Source organism: Convolutriloba macropyga, chromosome 2 (assembly GCF_964194025.1).
Source record: "Convolutriloba macropyga chromosome 2, txConMacr16.3, whole genome shotgun sequence".
Lineage (NCBI taxonomy): Eukaryota > Metazoa > Xenacoelomorpha > Acoela > Convolutidae > Convolutriloba > Convolutriloba macropyga.
The window spans coordinates 67,646,178-67,665,193 of record NC_134469.1 but is presented as its reverse complement, the minus strand read 5'-3'; the positions used below and the strand labels follow the sequence as shown (position 1 = coordinate 67,665,193).

At 36.3% G+C, this 19,016-nt stretch overlaps 1 protein-coding gene across 1 annotated transcript in view; it reads left to right on the top strand.

Moving 5' to 3' along the window:
• The window catches only part of LOC142334636 (E3 ubiquitin-protein ligase AMFR-like), a 172,188-nt gene that overhangs the window by 117,008 nt on the left and 36,164 nt on the right, over positions 1-19,016 (top strand). Inside the window, exons 2-7 of the mRNA XM_075382829.1 lie at positions 8,034-8,080; positions 8,601-9,053; positions 9,121-9,213; positions 13,803-13,967; positions 16,369-16,524; positions 17,010-17,183. Coding sequence (XP_075238944.1) covers positions 8,613-9,053; positions 9,121-9,213; positions 13,803-13,967; positions 16,369-16,524; positions 17,010-17,183 — 1,029 coding nt within the window. The 5' untranslated portion in view covers positions 8,034-8,080; positions 8,601-8,612. The remainder of the gene's footprint in view (positions 1-8,033; positions 8,081-8,600; positions 9,054-9,120; positions 9,214-13,802; positions 13,968-16,368; positions 16,525-17,009; positions 17,184-19,016) is intronic.

The following is a 19,016-nucleotide window of genomic DNA, read 5'->3' as shown; positions in this document are numbered from 1 at the left end:
CAATGTATCTTGTAGAGCATAACCTCTTCGCAAGACCTCTGACAGCAGTAAGTGGCCATCCAAAAGACCTGTCAGCCCTCACATCCAATCAATTCGAATGAGGACAAGAAAAAATAGGTTCACCATTCATTCCATCCAGTGAACGCTACGAACATTTCTTTAAAAATTCTCAAGCATATGACCCAGTAATCTGGAAAAGATGGATTCGCAGACAACTTACGCAAAGGGACCAAAGAACGAAGTGATCAAAATGCAGGAATTCTGAAAGAAGGAGAATATCTATGGATGGTAGAAGATTCAGTGAAAGTATTTTGTTACAAAATGGAACGAGGCTTAAAAGTCTTTAACGGCGACCAGGGCATCGTACGATCACAGAGAGTCAAAAAGGCCCTTGGTGATTCAACAGTTGGGTAGTGAAATTGGCGCCAACATTTTATGATGGTGTTTCCGAGATCGGAAACAGAGTAAACAAATTGAGTCTATTATTGAACAAGAGTATAAGCCATCAGACCAACAGGCATGGAATGAAAACTCTAAAATTTGAAAGTTTATCAAAACTAAAAAAACGACCACATTAAAAAATTTTAAAAATTTTGGACTAAAAATCTGTAAGTCACTCGATTCTGGGAAACGAAACAAGTTTTTGGTTCACGGTTATGTGAAAAAAGAACAGTATTGCATCATACATATAAATGTGGCTGTTAGCACTTTTATGGTTAAAAAAGGTCCATTTTTTGATATTTTACCATTAAATGTTCAATTTCCTGAATTGTTAATCCTACTATTCGTTAGGCGTTTATTCATTGTCTGAAGGCATAATATTTAGGTTCTTAGTATCACGTATGAGTTGGTCTTACTTCTGTCAACACAAGCATGGCGCAGTAACTTGACATTTACTCTGTAATTGATGACCTACTTGACTATCACTTTACTTGGTTAACCAGTTAGAAAGAAGTAATAGTGATGATATAAATAATATTCATCTGATTTTTTAATATAAACAAATTTTTTGGATAATGCAACCATATTGTTTTCAGAACTGTTAAAAACAATTATGAAGATTGTTACTGCTCTCAGACTCACTATGTTTTGATTCCTAATCAAAAAGATTTTTGTGCAATAATATAGAAGGTATTTAGAGTTTTAATTCAATTGAGAGTTTTGTAGAGGAGAAGTTAGCAAGCTTAATAACGTTTGGATGATACTTTACGACCTTTGGCATGATATTGAACATATTTTATCACCAACGATATCCTTAATTCTAATCAAGTTTAAAGTTACAGCCCGTTAATATGTCCGAGCGAACAATACTTTCGATAAGATAATTAGTCAATCGAAACGAATAAAGTAACAGTCTGGCAAAAAACTTGAGAGTCGGGCCCTGAATGTTAGGTTTTGCTGAGATTTTAGAGCAGCTGCAAATAGAGTTACCGTGTATATCCAAATTTTTCCATAAAAATCAATGCGTGGCCAAACAATTTTTTTATGTAACAGACATTTTTGGATGTTTTAATTGTAAATAAAATATTTTAAATGTAATTTTAATTGTAAAAAATTCCAATAAAGTGCTGTTAATTTAATTCACTTCATAGATTTTGACGGATAGAGTCAATGACAATTTAATTTATTTTGTAAATTAATTTATTCTATCATGAAATCAGTTTTAAGTAAACCTAACGATTTCAAAAACGTTCCTCTTTATACCAATTAAACTCTTGAATCACAATTCGTTCTTCTTTGCAGCAAAGTGACTTAAAATTTAGTGGAAGGTAAGAAAACTGATGGCTTAACGTCTGGAAACAAAAAGACGCAATGTTAAAAAATATTTATGAAGTTAATCTTAAAAATCTGGAGAATTAGCAACTCCTAAAATTGTTAGAAAAGAATAATTTGTTTGGTTGGCAAATCATTCATGACACTTCAGTCACTCCTGTTGGCGAAGCAAAACAATTGACATTTAGGGTTTTCTAAAACATAAGCTCAAGTTTGTGTGCAGAGAAGAAAATGTTGTTTGCGCCTAGGAATAGCCGCTCAAAAATATACTGAAGCGGCTTGCAACATTTTTATTTGGATTTCAAAAAATTTATAGGAAAATGTCATATGTCACAGAAATGTTTCAGTCAGAGACCAGCAATCAGCATTACTAATTCTATCTGTAAAATATTTACTTTTGGAGAGAAAGAGAGCTCTTTTAGTCTTCTACCTTATTCCTTCACTGATTTCTGCTCGATTTTAAGATCTGCAGCGTTTCAAGGCAGCAAAATTTTCTAGAGAAACAGTTAGCAAAATTAATATCGTTTGGTTGAAACCTTACAAATATCAGCAAGAGATTGAACATATTTCATCACCAATGATGTACTTATTTTCAATCAAGTTTAAAGTTACAGTCCTTTAATATGTCCGAGCGACCAATCGTTTGAATTAGATTAATAATCAGTCGAAATTTGCAAAGAAACTGGCCGGCTAAAAACTAGAAAATCGGGCCGTGATTGTTAAGTTTCGGTGAGATTTTTGAGCAGCCCTATTATAGAAGATCTGTGTATCTCCAAATTTTTCTGTATAAATCATTGCGTGGCAAAACACATTTTTTCATGTAAGAAAATTTTTGGTTTTAATTATAGAGAAAAAACTGTAAATGTGATTTTAATTGTAAATGAAAATTTCCTCTTAATTTCACTCATTTTGTAGATTTTGATAGATTGCGGCAATGATAATTTTCTACACACAGTAAATAATTTTGTTCAATTTTGAAATCAATTTTAGGTAAACTGACCGTCAACGTAATGTTCAAACACGTTCTTTCCATAAATCAATTAAACATATAATTGATATTTCCTTCTTCTCTGCAGCAAAGTTACTTAAGCTTTAATGGAAGTTAGGAAAATTGTCGGGCTTAACATCTAGAAACAAAATAATTATTGTTAGATTGAAGTTTTGCGAGCTCCGAAAAATGCGAGCTGATTTCGTTTTGACAACATAACGATATTGAACTCAGTCTCAACAGAACAATTCTCCAACAAATGGACTCCATCATTGACTTGGGAATTGTTATCTGTAAAAACTTGTTATGTGCTAAACATATCAGACATTGTATTCCAAAAGCGTCAAAAATTTTCTGAATCTGAAATGATCTGAAAGGAGTAACTGTCTCCAGCTGTCTTCCAGCTTGTGAAATCTTGGTTTAAATTGTGCTGTAACTGGATCTTGATAAATCTTTCTGGAACGAAGATAATGTTACGTCTGGTGTACTTCAGTTGAGCGTCTTGGTGCCGCTTTTATTCATTTCGATTTTTCATGATATGACACACTCGCTCAAACACTAAACCTTAAATTTTATTGTGATGACCTTAATTTCTTTTACGGATTCTCAATCAACTGACACTCAAACAAATATTGAAAATCTCTTGTTTTAATTACAGGTAAATGGATAAAATTTTCACCCCAAAAAATGCAAGTTCATTTCGTTTGGACAAAATAACCATGCTCAACTCAATCTCAACGGCACAGTTCTGCAAAATGTGGGATCCGTTGTGGACTTGAGAATATTTATTTGAAAAAAATTGACATGGGGAAAACATATCAATCAGTGCATTCCAAAGGCGTCAAAGGTTTTAAATTTTCAGAATTCGAAATGAACCGAAGGGAGTAACTGTCACCAGAATCCAACTTCTGTATAAGTCGCTCGTTTTGTGTCAATCTTCAAATATCGGATCAGTGTGCAACTGCTCTCCGTTCTCGTCTTCCAGTAACAGCTTTTCAAAACATTCCATAATCCTCCTCTTTTCCTACAAATTTGTGGATTCTTTGTTTAAATTGTGGTGGAACTGGATTTTAATAATATTTACTCTAACGAAGTTTGCATTACGTCTGCTCTTCCTCAATTTAGCGTCCTGGGCCACTTTTATTCAGTTTGATCATTAATGCTATGACACGCTTGCTCAAACATTGTAAACCGTATTTTTATTGGGACGAGCGCAAACTCTCGTTTTGGTTACAGTTCAATGAATTAGATTTTAACCCCGAAAAGTGCGAGCTGATTTCGTTCAGACAACATGACGATGCTGAACTGAATCTCAACGTTACAACTCTGCAACACGTGGACTCAGTCGTGGACTCGGGATTTAAAAAAAAATATTGACATGGGATAAAAAATATAAATCAGTGTAATGAAAAGGCGTTGAATTTGACCTTTTTTGAAATGGCCTGAAGGGAGTAACTGTCTCCAGACGCAAAATTCTTTGTAATGTCCTTTTTATCAGTCTTGCAATATGAATCTCCGACATGGCACCATTTTGAAGTGTCACAAAGAAAACTTGAAAACTTCCAATTTTGTTGTCTGAAATGAACTCTTGCGGTAAGAGCAGATATGTTGATTGTATGAAGCGGCTAAACACGGCTGTGTGTTTCCATCCAGCACGACTAGATCTGATTGTCCCATGGAGTTTGATTAATGGAGTTATTGAATGCCATCTTGTTCTTGGGTTTGCGACATCTCATACTATGACGCATCGAATTGGCCACTTTGAAAGAACAAGAACTTGGCCAATAACTTTGAAAGAACATTCCATCTTTGATCGCAATCTGCTGCCAACTTCCTTTTACAAAAGAAATATAATACAGTTTAAAATGACAAAAAAGGGGTTCATTTTGCAAATTGTTAAATTCTTTTGGAATACTTGAATCGTTTGACGTTGAAAACTCATGCTGTTGTAAAAGAAACCAATTTGTCAAATTAAAATTACTTCCAATACTTAAAACAAACGTTTTCGAACTTTACGTTCATCGTCAGGTTAAAACTGTTTTACAAATTGTTAAAAGATAAAATGAATATGTATTTACATTTGTCTGAGATGACAATTAAAACAATTCTAGGAAACATTCTAAAAAATTCAATCGAAAATTTTTTCCTTATATACAATATTTAGCCTATTTACAACACATATTTACATCTCTTATCAATTTACTTAAAAACATTCCTATTCCGGATTTTTCGATTTTGTCCATGTTCTTGTATTTTTAGGGTTATTCCGAATTTGCCCTAACCATAAGTATCCCTCTTGTGGAGGTTTTGCAAATTTCGTTTTGTCATGCACAAAATGTTTTTTGCCCTATGCATTCTCATTTAGTCAAAATTATGATTTGAACTAATATTTTAGCGTGAGTTCCCTCCCCCTATATTCGTCGCGTGTGTTTAGTGCCGGCTTCAGCTTGCTGATATATATAGCTTCGATGATCATTAGTTTTTCTACTGACCGACAGGCGTCCAGAATTCTCCATTCAATGTCATTCGTGGCGCCACGACATTCAACTAGATGTTGACCCACCTGTGAATCCTTCTTTTGATGTTCTGTTATCCTTGTGGTAACATGCCGGCTTGTTTGCCCAACATAGATGGATCCGCATCCATTACATTTAATTTCATATACAACGTGGGATTTCAGATCTCTATCAAAGGATGATTTCAGGGTGGGGAGGCACGATCTTAATTTTCGCGTTGTAAAAACTACTTGCAATTCGCATAGTTTCTTCAATTTGCTTGCGAAGTTTTGAGTGAGGTTGCCTCTGTATTGTAGAAAAATAGTTGGCTTATCATTAGATTTAGTCTTGCTTTTTTGATGCTCTTTTGGTGTTGTTCTTAATTGGTCTTTACCGCCACTTATTATTTTTTCTAGAGTCTGATTCACAATTTTTGAAGACCATTCCTCTGGATATTGATTTTTGGTCCAGCAAGATTTGTTCTTTTCAAGAGCCTGATCGAAGGCCAACCAATTAGAGGTTGCATTAAAAACCCTGTGAACCGTCCCTTGAATCACATTTTTCTTATGTTGAAGCGGTGCACAGCTGCGAAAATTCAGTATTATTCCAGTGTCAGTTGGTTTTTGATACCAATGACAGGTGATATTATTTTTGCTGCTCACATTTACGTTAATGTCAAGAAAAGCCAAACCCCCATCCATGTTCACTTTTTCTAAGGTAAATTGCAGGTTGTTGTGTAATGAATTTGCAAATTTTAAATACTCATCCGGGTCACCACGAACCGTGCAGATAATATCATCCACATACCTTTTAAACAATTTCATCTCCTTATCGTGTCCCACTGTCTGTTGGTTGCTGCAATAAGTACAAATCCAAACCACATCCTGCATGTTGGCGTATTCCTCATTCGATATTTTTTGGCATCTTGCATGAAACCAGTTTTTGCATGACTCACATTCCACTCCTTTTCCTCGGTAGGTCACTCTCCGGTTACAGTCTTTGCAATTCCCGTTTTGGTCGCATCTGGAAAAGTTTTTACTGAGCTCTGGTTTTTGAAGTGATGCCTCAAACGATTTCATCCACACATTTGCTAGTATTACAGCCAGTGATGCACCCATAGCCAGTCCCTCTGATTGTACATACCAGATCCCATTACATTTGAAATGAACATTCGTCACCGCAAGCTTTAGCAAACTTTTCATGGCGGACCTTGGGATATCTGGAGCTAGGTTGCTTGAATAGAGATCTCTTAGAGCAATTTCTATAGCCTCTCCAACTGGAACGTTGGTGTACAAACTTTTTACGTCAAGAGATACTATCTGCTCGTCATCTTCAAGAGTGAGAGACTCTAAGGCTTTTCTAGCATCTTGCGTGTTGGTTTCAATGTTTGCGCCCGGTAGTTTCTGGAAAAATGGTGTCAAAAATCTGTTCAAGTTTTCGTAGCTGCTACCCGGTATTGAAAGAACAGGTCGGAGAGGTGTATCTTTTTTATGTACCTTTGCCAGGCCATAAAGCCTCGCTGGTTGTGAACCTGTTGACCTGAGTCTTTGATAAATTTTGTCACTAATTTTCCCTTGCTTCATTAAATTTTGCAGGCTGTTATTGATCTGTTTTTCATTTTTGATCACAATTTCATCTTTAGCTACTTCGATTTTTTGAAATTGATCTGAGTTCAGTACCTCATCAAGTTTTTCCCTGTACGTTGACTTCTTCATCACACAGAAACCGCAACCTTTGTCAAATGGTACCGCCAGCAAATCATTGGCTTTTAGGTAATCATGCACTTTTTTGACCCCTCTATCCAATGGGGTTTCACGTATATTTTTTGCATACCATTTTGCGGACGCCTCAATTTCACAAAGTTTCTCACCCTCAGTGTTATTCTCGCGTAACTCACGTACAAGTTTGTCTACATCTGCGAGAAAGTGCACCTCATTAAACTTGTCTCTCACTGGGTGTTTAGGTCCCAACGATAGGATGTCAAGTACAAACTTTGGAAGTTCCGGGCCATCCATTATCACAACATTACTGTGGGAGCCATTCCGCAGTGGTCTATCCTGTCTCTCTGACAGTTTAGCAAGTTTTCCATTAAGTCTGTTCTGAACCATTGCGGAGTGACCCCTCATTTCACGCTTAATGCAGCTAACAACGGATGGCATCAGTTCTGGTCTCACCTTCTTCCATTTTTGCATATCTTGAGCGTTTTTTATTGTTTTTAAAATTTCTCATTGTTTTAGTAATATGCGTTGTGTTTTGTCCTAAACAGGAATTGAGCCTTATACTACTACCACTAATACCAAGGACCAAAATCGTTTTCGCTCTCCTACCGACTTCCATCCTCTGCATTCGAGGTTCTAGAACACGTAGAAGGCGTAAAAGCAAAATTGTTGATGCTTCAGTGACAGCTGTTATTGATGAAGGGAGGCTGTTAGTTTGACTCATCTACTCTTGCCATTAATTGTTTGTTGTCAAGAGTTGTTTGTCGTTTTTTTTACTGTTTTCTGAACTGGTTTTGTATGGTAGATTATTTTGTATTATTAAGCTAAGATCCCGTTGAGATTCGACCCGTTTTGCCAGTTATTAGAGCCGAACTTGGGCGCTTGTTGGTTGATGCTTCCCAGCAAAACTGCTGATGGAAATTCTGATCCCTTAGTGGGTCAAAGCGTAGTCAATTTTTTATGCGCACATGTAAATAGCTCATTATTCTCTATGCCGACAAAAAATGAACATTAGCACACACCTCGTTAGTGAGGCCGTAACTGAAGGTTTTGTATTCCAGACAATGTTTTGACTTGAAACGAAGTGAACCTATACAACCATCAAGGTAAGACAATTTTTCGAGTTACGAGAAGAATTATTTTTTATCCGATTCTCAGAACGATCAAGAGCTGCCCTAGTTTTGGTTTTGAATCACCAGCATAAAAATAATTGGTGACGAGAATGATCAAGAGAACGATCTTTTCCGTTTGTGCCCCCAGTTACAGAGCACGTGTCATCACATAGTAAATTATCACGTAAAATTATGGCAGGTGCGTCTGGGGGTGCAAATAATATGCGCCCACTAAGCTTTGGGGGGGGGGGGGGCGCAAACGGAAAAGATCCCTATAGAACAAATATGGCTACTTTTACAAACCTCGCTCTTATGAGCTGTTTTTGATGTTTCCTATGTAAATGCTCCTTATATTATAATATCCGTTGATTGAAGTGTTTCTCTGAGGCATTTTTGCGCAATCAACTTTTAAGATCATTATGGCAAAATTAGGGTAGCATTGGCTGGCAAAGAGAGTGATTAATCCTTTTCGCATTGTCTTGTTAAATACTGAGCACATTCTGTTGTTGTTTAGATTGATTTTGAAATGCCCAATTGGGTGTCTTGGGCGGCGCACTCGCACTGGCCCTTGCCATCCTTCCGAACGTACACTGTTTTGTCTCTCAGCCTTTTCTTGGGAGCGGTGTTCAACTGCTCTCTGTTCTCGTCTTTCAGTGACAGCTTGTCAGAACATTCACAGGTCCTCCTCAATTCCTACCAGCTTGTGGATTCTTGGTTTAAATCGTGGTTCAACTGGATGATTCCAAGTGCAATTTCCGTCGACGTGTCAATCAAGCCAGATCAAAATGAAAATCACGAGCTTTATAGCTCAATTTTTAATTACTTCAACCTCGGACATGTGGATGATCAGAGTCCAGAGTCGCTGCTTACTGAGCTAAGCAAACTTTATGCCGGAGGATTTCCGAAAGAAATCAAGCAAATTCCTTTTTACTGCGCATTTTTATTGCAGAACTCGTTAGTAGTGTGGGTAAGTCTTGTTACAATAAATTGTTTTTTTTTCGGCTTTCTGCTGTAACTTTAATATATTTTTTCAGAGTCTGATTAACCTGGGATACTGTTCTTTGTTGATAGTTGCGCGAAGTGTCCAGCGACTGACATTTGGCGAGCTGCGAGTTACCGAAAGACAAGTACGTAATGTTTAGTTTAAATAATAGCCTTCTCTTGGTTTTTACGACTTGAAGAGGAGTATTGGAATAGGAGTTTTTTTCTGACCGGAAGTACCTTCATTTGGCAGCGTTTTTACCTATAAGCGAAAGTGAGTACAATTGCCGTGGGATCTTTTTTGAGCGAGAGAAGTTTTTAATTGTTCTCAAACAAAGTTTGTAGCAATTATATTAGTCCTGTCGGTCTTTTTTCATGCGAGTTTTCGCTTGACCAATTTTTCGTCTGATGCATTTGACTTTTCGTCCTCAAAAACGGGATAAACAGATAGAGCCCAGCGGGCATTAAGGGCTCTTAGAGCCATTCAGCTCACTAGTCTTCAAGTATGCGATTCACAAAATCTTTTTATAGACTTATACTTATGGCGCGAAGGGCGGTTCATAGAGATTGAGTACATTGAAACCATTTAACCATGTCGATTTTATTACTGAATTGGTTGATGCGACCGACACTGGTAATAACTGCATAGAAGAACTGAAATGGAGTTGAATTCAAGACTTGTGATCTGTCTAAGTAATGAGAAGTCGTCGTGTATTAGCTGCGATAGCAGCGAGCTATTATTGGACCTTAGCTTGGTTTTGAATAAATCCATCGCTGAAGAGAGAATATCTAGCGCCTCATTTCAGCCCTAACCCAGCACGCTTGACCCCCTGTTAGAGCTCAGCTAGTCTCTAAGTGCACAATTAATCGAAGCTGCTGAGGAGACATAAAATCATAGGGTTAAGGACAGTTTCGGCTAGTCTTGAACCCTTCACAATTTGGCTTTTCTTTCCGAACAAGAAAACGATTGAAGCGCTGTGTATTCAAAAGGTTCTCGATATGCGTTTATCGTTGCGATATACTATCTCTGAGAAATCGTTTGGAAGTATTCTGCCTCAACTGAATTTAGAAAGGCATTTAGAAATGAACTCATAGAAAGTTTGTAATTATAAATCTGATAATTATTCGGCTTTTAGTTTTTTTTCATTGAGCTTGTTCATTTAATTTATGAACATTTATTTAACTCCGTCGACCGTGTTGTAATGGTTCCTCATGGCCTGAGAGTAAGAATAGACCATTGAGGTACCTTTACTTTTATATTATAGCTGCGAAGCTTTAAGCTGAGCGGAGCTATATTGCGGTGTCCTTTTTACAATTCAAGGAATGTGAATTGTATTGGGGCGTTGTATTTTTTAAAGATCTGTTCATACATTTCATAATTTTTGAAGTCAAATTAGAGTAGTGATCTTGTTCAAGCCGAAACAGGAAGTGGAGCGAAAGAGCGAGTGGTTTTGGCGTTTATTTTTTTCATTCTAATTTTAATAGATTGAGAAAACGGTGTTTGAACAAAAATTCGCTTTCTCGATTGTGGTTTTTTTGTTCACATGCAGCATTTGGACATTGTTTTTCAGTTTTTTCAAATTTTTTTGATCTGATTTTTTTTGGAAATGGGTTTCCCAGTTCACTGATTGTCCGTTTTAGGTCTATACTTTGTTTAGTCAATGAAAATTCTTTGAATTGTACGTCAGGACTTGTTCTATATTTTTTTAGTTCGTCGTCTGACGCTCTTTTTCGTTTTACATTTGTTCACCCAACAAAAAATTTTCTGAATGACTTTTTCGTCTCACTAACGGCTTTTGCGCGCGTGACGTCATTTATCACCATCTCTCTCTAGCAAAAGTTTTTGCGTGATTAGATTTTGATCGTACGTGATTTACTTCACTCAATAAAATGACTTTTGCATTTTTTAACTTAAGTTTTTTGAATTAAATTAAGGTCAAAGGAACTCATGTTTGTAATTAAACGTCCCTAGTGAAAGGGCTCTGTGATTATCGCTGAATGTTTCTTACATAGCTATTTGAGCGGCGTCGTTAACTTTTTCAACTTCTCTGTGTCTGTTTCTATATCTTTTATATGACACGCAAGTCTATTCTTCCGCAGCTATTCTGGCAATCTGCCGGCTATGTTTTTTATGCAATTTTTCGCTTGACCAATTTTTTGTTTGACCTGTTTGACTTTTGGTCCTTAAAAAACGGGATAAATATGTAGCGCCATTGGGCATTAAGTGCTCCTAGACCTTTTCAGCTGTTTGGGAGACTTATACTTATGGTGTGAAGAGCGGTTCCTAGAGGTAGCAGAGACACCCCCACCGTTGACCCCACCCACCACTGTTGCCGCACACTATTGCCCCCACCGCGTTGTTGCCCCCCCCCCCCCCCCACCCCACTGTTGCCCCCCTTCGGCTCCGGTGCAAATTTTCGGAAAATCATTTTCCAAGTTTATGGATCTTTATTGAGAAAGCAAAACTATTTGAAGCTTGCAGTAGGGATACTGGATAGTGTCTTGAGACAATAAAATGTTTTTTGCGGATTTTAATGTTTTGATTTTTAGCAAGATTTTGCTAAAATTTACGATTTTTTTCGAAATTTTCGAATATTTTCGTTCTTTGCTGACTTTAACGATCATTACTGGCCAGCAAAACTTTTTTTAGTCTTGCAGATGAGGTACTTGACAGAACTCCAGAGACAAGAAATGATATTAATTTTTTTTTCACTGCGAAATCTGGAAATTTCTTAATTTTGCAATATTTTCGCAATAATTTTGCAATTTTTAAAATATCAGATTTTTTCTATTCGATTTATTTACTAACCAGGCTAGAAAACTAAAAATCGCAGCGTCGAATCAAGCTAAAGCTGGCTTCACGAAATCGTGGCTTGCTACTGACGAAGCCAACCGCTCGCCTGTCGTTTGAGAGCAATTCGCTCGATGTTAGTCGGTTATGTTCGATCTTGCTCTGCGTTCAGTGAATGATAGAGAGGCGCAAATAGATAACCCTGTTTAGCCGTTTGTTGTCCAAGTGGCTCATTGTTGTTGTTAATGTTTTTTTTTTTGTGGAAATAAATTTTTTTCGGTGCTGTATTTGTGACGTATTTTTGTTTTTGATAATTTTACCCATGCTAATCTGATTATATTAATTTTTTTTGCACATTCAGGTGTTTTCTTTTCGTTATATTAGTTGTTGAATTATTTTTATTTGACGTCGAGTTGCTGATTTTTGGTAAAAAAAGGTTTATAAATGCATTGTTTTGAAAAATGACAATTCTTCTTGAATATTGTAATGTTTCGAATTCAATTCAAAATCTATTCAATTTGATTTTTAATTTTCAAAAATTAAGTAGTCTTTTTGGTTTTATTTTTTAAAAAATATCTCCATGTTCTCGACATTCTAGAATGTATAATTCTAGCATTCTCCTAAGACCTGTAGTTTTATTCTCTGCTTTTTACGAAAATGATTTCAGTCTTCTTGTTACATATTTTTTTTAAAGTTTTCTTTGTTTGCAATGGATATCATTTAATATAATGCATCTCTGTAATTTTTCTGAAATTCCGTTTGAGAGTTTTGACTATTTTTACTTTTTGCAAATATTCTCGTTTAAGAACCGATTATTTTTAACTTTTGAGTTTTCTGTTTTTTCCTTCATGATTATTTAAATTCCGCAACATTTTGAATTCATTCTGTCCATTAAATCTCCCACAAGAGAGAAGCGTTTATTATTTTTGTCTTAATTGCTGTGTGGTCAATTCAATAAATTTACTATTTTCTCTGTTGGTTTCTACAAATGTTATATGTCTTATCCGATCAGTATTAGTGCATCGTAATTATTCGGGACCTTTTTCAGCGCACGTAAATTAAGTGACAAAAGGCAGTGGTTGTTTCAACAAATCGAAGCTTTAATTGGTGCTTCTTAATTATGATAACAGCTGGAATGAAGAGGTTTTTAGTCATATGAACGAATTATTGTCGTTGATAGTCCCTATTTGACAGTGAGCTGAACTGTTGCTGATATTAGCATTTTTTGGGCACTCAGCGTTTGTTCAATGTTCTCGCGATATTAATTGTGAATTTTTTTGCAGTTCATAAATGTCTGTGGCATACCTAACCGCAAAATTAGTTGTTTTTCTTCGTTTCTTTATTTCTTTACAGAAGTTTTGCATTTCTGCTTCCACTCGCTCAGTGTATAATTTTTTGGATATAGACCTATTTGATTAATTGTTCTTTATCGTTGATCATTAATGCGTGCCAAGATAATATAAGGATGATGAACCGGTAGATCTTTTGGTTTTGCTAGACAGTTTTCAGGAAACAGATATTTTTAAATCCTTTTACAACTACCGCGAGGGTCTCAGTAGTTGTATGAATGATAGTGAGACGCTGTAATCTTTTTCGGTGAGTAGGTTTATCGCGGGGGTCGGGTTTACTCTATATCAGCCACAGTACACTTTCCGTTTGGAGCTGTTTTTGTTTGGGGGATTTTATTACATTAATCAACAACAGATTTGAATAGCACGTTCTTTTTGGCGTTCAGAAGCTGAAAACGTTGAGTGCATTTGTTTAGAAGCCCCCCTACAGACTTATGAGAACAATTCATCCAATGTTATTCTGTCATGGTTTACCATTGGAGGTGTTAAAAATATACAGCTATTAACTGGCGTTCGACGATATAGTTAGCTAGACTCCTTGTGAGATCAGATGTGTTAATAGCTACAGTTTTAAAATTTAATTGTCATGTTTCAGAATCTTCGCGATTTGTTCTGGAACTTTGTGTTCTACAAGTTCATCTTCATTTTTGGAATTCTAAATGTGACGCAATTCAGTCAGCTGTTACTCTGGTCAATTTGGTTCTCCATGTTCTCCTTCTTACGCCTTATGAATCAACTCAGCAAGGACAGATTTGACTACGTGAGTACGATATTGATTCTAACTCAGCCTTTCAGCTTCTCCAAAATCAGGTTCATAATTCAACATTCATTAAATTGTGCGGAACATTTGTCCGTGGCTGGCTTTTTCTTCAGTCAGCTTTTTAATAGCCTCGAAGCGATAGCGAGGCTATTATTGGTCTTATCGTGTGTTTTCAAGACTCGAATAGGAGTTATGGTGATTATAGATTTCTTTAAATTGGTTATTGTCAGTGGAACCGGATGTAAAAGGCAATACAGCAAATAAAAACAAGTTTTGACGTCAATCGTCTGCTTAAAAGTCAAATGCAGGGAGTGGTTTTTTCTTATAGCGTTCCAAGAGATCAGCAAAAGTAGGTGCAAAAAGCGATCTCATCACTTCTTGCACACTTCTTGTATCTACATTTTTATTAACGTGCGGCTTTCTCCGATCAGTACTCTTAGAGTCTTTCGGCTGACTAGTATTCAAGTATGCGATTCACAGAATCTTTTTGGAGACTTATACATATGGTACGAAGGGCGGTTCTTAGAGATTGACTCCCCAACTGTTGCCCCCCATTGTTGCCACCCCCATCAGCCCCCCCCCGTGATCCCCCCGCTGCGCTCACTTACGCCCCTTCAATTAAGCTAAAGCTAGCCTCACTAAACCGTGCCTGGCTACTGACGAAGCCAATCGCCCGCCGGTCGTTTGAGAGCTATTCGCCCTTAATCGGTTATGTTCGTATTTTTTTATGGTTATCCAGTCCATTCTAGTTCTGTTTCGATTTTTGGATTCAATGACAGAAGTCAATGAAAATTCTTTGAATTTTATGTCAGGACTTGTCTCGATATGTTTTTCACTGGTGGAGTAAAAATTTGTTTCGTTTTAACTTTGTTCAAAGCATGTTCAACGTTTGCGTGGAATCTTTTTGACTTCTCAAGGCAAGTTTCACTCATCTCATTCTGCCCACAGTGGTGTTGAACAGCAGTTGCCCAGCAGAGCAATTTAAAATGATCAGAGCAAATAGCCAAAAATCGAATAAAAAATAGCTACTTGAACGGTTTTAGTTTCAGCTGCAATCTCTAATGATTTGACACTAGCCTCTGTATCATCTCATTATGAAACAGGAGTGTGGCTACGAAATGAAATAAAAAAGTTCGCAGTTCAACAGTTTGTACAGTTTCGGGTACAACAATCAATCTTTTGTATTTCTTCTGTTCTTTCAATCCCACTTTGGGTAATGGGAATCAACGGCGGCTAATTTCTGACAATGTGCAGGGTGTTTGGCAGCATAATTTAAATTTGAAGAGAACCTAAAAGAGTGAGATAACAATGAATTTTTGTTCATCTCAATGTTTTAGCCGCCGTCAACCTCTCAACGCCTGTTATGTAGGCGCTCCCCTTCAATTTGCTCTACCATTTTGTCACGTTTCTCGTTTTACATAAGTCACGATTTTCGTGCTTGACTACTGACTTAACTTCACTCACTGTTTCAACTGAATGGATTTTAAATTCTTTCACGCATTGAATAACCAATGTAGTGAATACGGTCAAAGTCAAAAGAGAAAAATTGAAAGATCAAAAAAACAGGATCATCATATATACAGCCCGGTCATTAAGTCGTAGTGCATTAGGTTATCAAAGTACATTAAAGCGACTTTCAGCTTTCCTAAGTATTATGCTTAATAGCGTTCAGTTTAAGCTAATTTAAGTTTAATTTTAGAATCTAACCAAATATGCAGAATTTGCGCACCAAATAAAAAAAAATTGACATTTAGAGAACTTTTGTCAATTTCTCTCTTTTAAATTAGCCGCCGTCAGCCTCTCAACGGCTAATATTTAGGCGCTCTTCTCTTTTTAGATTTCGCTTTACCTTTTGATAGGGTTTTTGGTTTTACATAAGTCACGATTTTCACGTTTGACTCCTGACTTACTTAACTCACTTTTTCAACTGTATGGATTTAAAATTCTTTTTAGCATTGATTTACGCAATGTGGTGAATACGGTCAATGTCGAAAGAGCAAAATCAAAAGAGACGGGATAAACTGATAATGCCCGGTCATTAAGTCTTTTTGGATTAGATTATCAAAGTTCATTAGAGCAATTGCTTGCTGATATTAGTATTAAGCTTAATGGCCTTTAGTTTAGAAGCTGAAGTAAGTATAGGTTTAGAATCTAACTGAAACTGCACACTGAATTAGAACAATTTTTGAAAGTTCGGCTATATTTCTATTTCAATCCCAATGTGCGTCAAGCGGGTCAACGGCGGCTATTTTCCGGCAATTTGGCGGCTATGTTTGAAATTTAGGAATTTTGTATTTTTAAGATCTAAGAGAAGGAAGTGTATGCTCGAGCGCACTTTCAAGAGTGATAGTCAAGCGGCTTTAGTTCACATCAATATCAATTGTAAATGTGTTTATTCCAGGTCGCCTATTCCCCCAATTCCTCCTCGCGGGTCCACAGGAAAATTATCTTCCTCCTTTCATCAATCTTCATTTGTAGCATTCTATTGTTCGGAGTTGCGACCAAAGTCTACTTCATCACCACTGACCTCAACCTCTTCGGGTTCCTACTTGCTGAGGCTAGTCGTTAATTCAAGTTTGTTACTAACACCACTAATCAAGTGCTAATTTACCAAGCTAATTAACCAAGTGCTAATCAAGCAGGTGTCCGTAACGGACTTGAGTATAAAGAAGTATATACTAATTTGAAGGGTGTTCTAATGATTTATATCACTGGTAAAGGGTTAATTAATCTGCTATAAAGCATGACTTTTTTTAAATTTTGATACGACTTCAATATAGAAACGGGCATTGTAATATGGTGTGTCAACGTTGCTTGTTCAATCGTTGGAAGCAAAAATAGTCATGATTTTGCCATTTCATTCAATATTAGTATGAGATTAGTTACGAGATTTTTCCTAGAACAAACGAAAGCAGGTTACCCACCCCTGTTGTTTTTGATTTTTATGCTAATTGGAGTTGAATAATTTTAAGTCATATTGGCCTTTCGCTATGTTTGACTCGAACGCCTTTGTAATGACCCGATGAGTCGTTCTTGTTTTAGTGTTGCCAGCTGTTTCTTCGCAATTTGCTCATCATAGTCAAATATGGATTCCATCTGCGAGACTTGAGTTTTTCTGACACTTGGGAAAACAAATCAATTTGGTCATATTACGTGGAACTGTATATGGAGTTGGCCGTCTCCTCCTTGGATCTCTTCCACCATGCTCACATGCTCGTAAGAATAATTCTCAGAATTAGTGTTCTGCACTAAATAATTAAGTGAGAGGTGGCTCATTATTGACGATGCCAGGACAAAATATCCAAACTATACCCATTATTTTAGGCTATTGTTAAAACTATCGGAAAGAATATTTAACATTATAATACCGAGGTGAGGAAAGAATATTTAACATTATAATACCGATTATTTTTAATGTAATAAAATATGACTGCCAAATTTTAAAATGGTGCTTTGGTCATGATTCGCGGGCCATGGGACTTGATATGAAGCTCTCACAGACCAATCATGAGATCAAATTATCCGTTTAAGTATAAAACGTGTAATACATCTGTTATTAAAAGCCGCGAAGCGATAGCGGCTATTATTGGGGACATCGTGGTTTTTTACAATCCAAGAATTGTATTGTATTGGTGCTCTGTCTTTTTTGTAAGATATTTTCACTCCTTTTTTCATTTGAGTTTTTGAAACGGGATAAACAGGTGAAGCTCAGCGGGCATCATATTTCATTAGAGGCCCTTAGCCGCGTTTAGTAGTCTTTGAATCCTTGAAGTGCGTAGAGTGAAGAAGCTGCAGGGCGGCGATTTTTTTGCGTTTTTTGTCATTTTTCGAATTTTTTTTGGACCAGTCTAAAACAGGTTGCTTGAAGTTGATAAAGATCTTTTGCAAGACATGATTAATTTTTATGACCATTTTAAGAGCTATGTGTTTTGGTACTCCAAACATAAACACGCAACTTTATGCTAATTTTTAATTTCAAGTTAAAATTTGTCAATTTTTGCGTTTTTTCAGCCCAGGTGTCAAGGAACCTCCTCTAGGGTTTGATAATAAGTTAATGCATAGTTGCTAGAGGTAAATGAATGGTTATCATTATTTCAGTAACGCGAGTTTGTTTTAGCAATTTTTTGATAATTTTTTTTTCAATTTTTCTGATTTTTTCTATCATGTTGGAAGTTTATCGCTCATTATAAGCCAGTGAAACTATTTAAGGATTGACATGGAGATACTGGATATTCTCTGGGGACAATAAAATATTTCTGAAGATATTAATATCACGAATTTTGGTAAGATTTTTTTAAATTTGCAATTGTTTTTATACTTTTTAAAATTTTTGGCATTTTCTGAGTTTAACGATATTTACTGGCCAACGAAACTATTTTAAGTCTTGCAGATGCTTTGCATGACAGAATTTTAGAGGCGAAAATGGTTTTAAACTTTTTTCCCTGAATTTTAGAAACTTTTATTTTTGCTTTTTCAATTTTTTTTTAAGCATTTGGCATATTTCTTCGAGATTATCTACCATTAGTGGCAAATAAATAGAGGCTTGTGCGCGCGTTAATCAGTAGTTTGAGCTGTGTCAAATTTGGCCTCCAGGAAAACAGCTTGAAGAGTTTTAATAATGATTTTTTTGTTTATTTTTTTTGGTTATTTTAGTTTGTCAACCTTTGAGATTGTCTTTTTGGCTGGGATTGTTCAATTGATATGCTGTTCAGGTACATTAGTTTTCAGTTTTCATTCAATTCTTTGGATTTTTTTAGGACCTGCCCTGCTATGTTCTTTTACACGTCTCCATCATTGATTCTTGCGACCATTGACTTTTTCGATTTGTGACTTCTAGAACTTTGCAGTTAAAATTTGTGTGCGTGATATCAGTTGTTCTGCGTTTAGGTCAATTGTGTGATCACTTAATAAACTTAATTTTTTATGAACGTTAACTTGTTAAATATCAATTGTGCATTTAGGTTGTGCCAAACGTATATGCCCTAGAGTATTAGAGTCTTGAGTTTTTGGTTTCGAATACTAAATTTGTTCAGTTGTTCCATGGAAGGC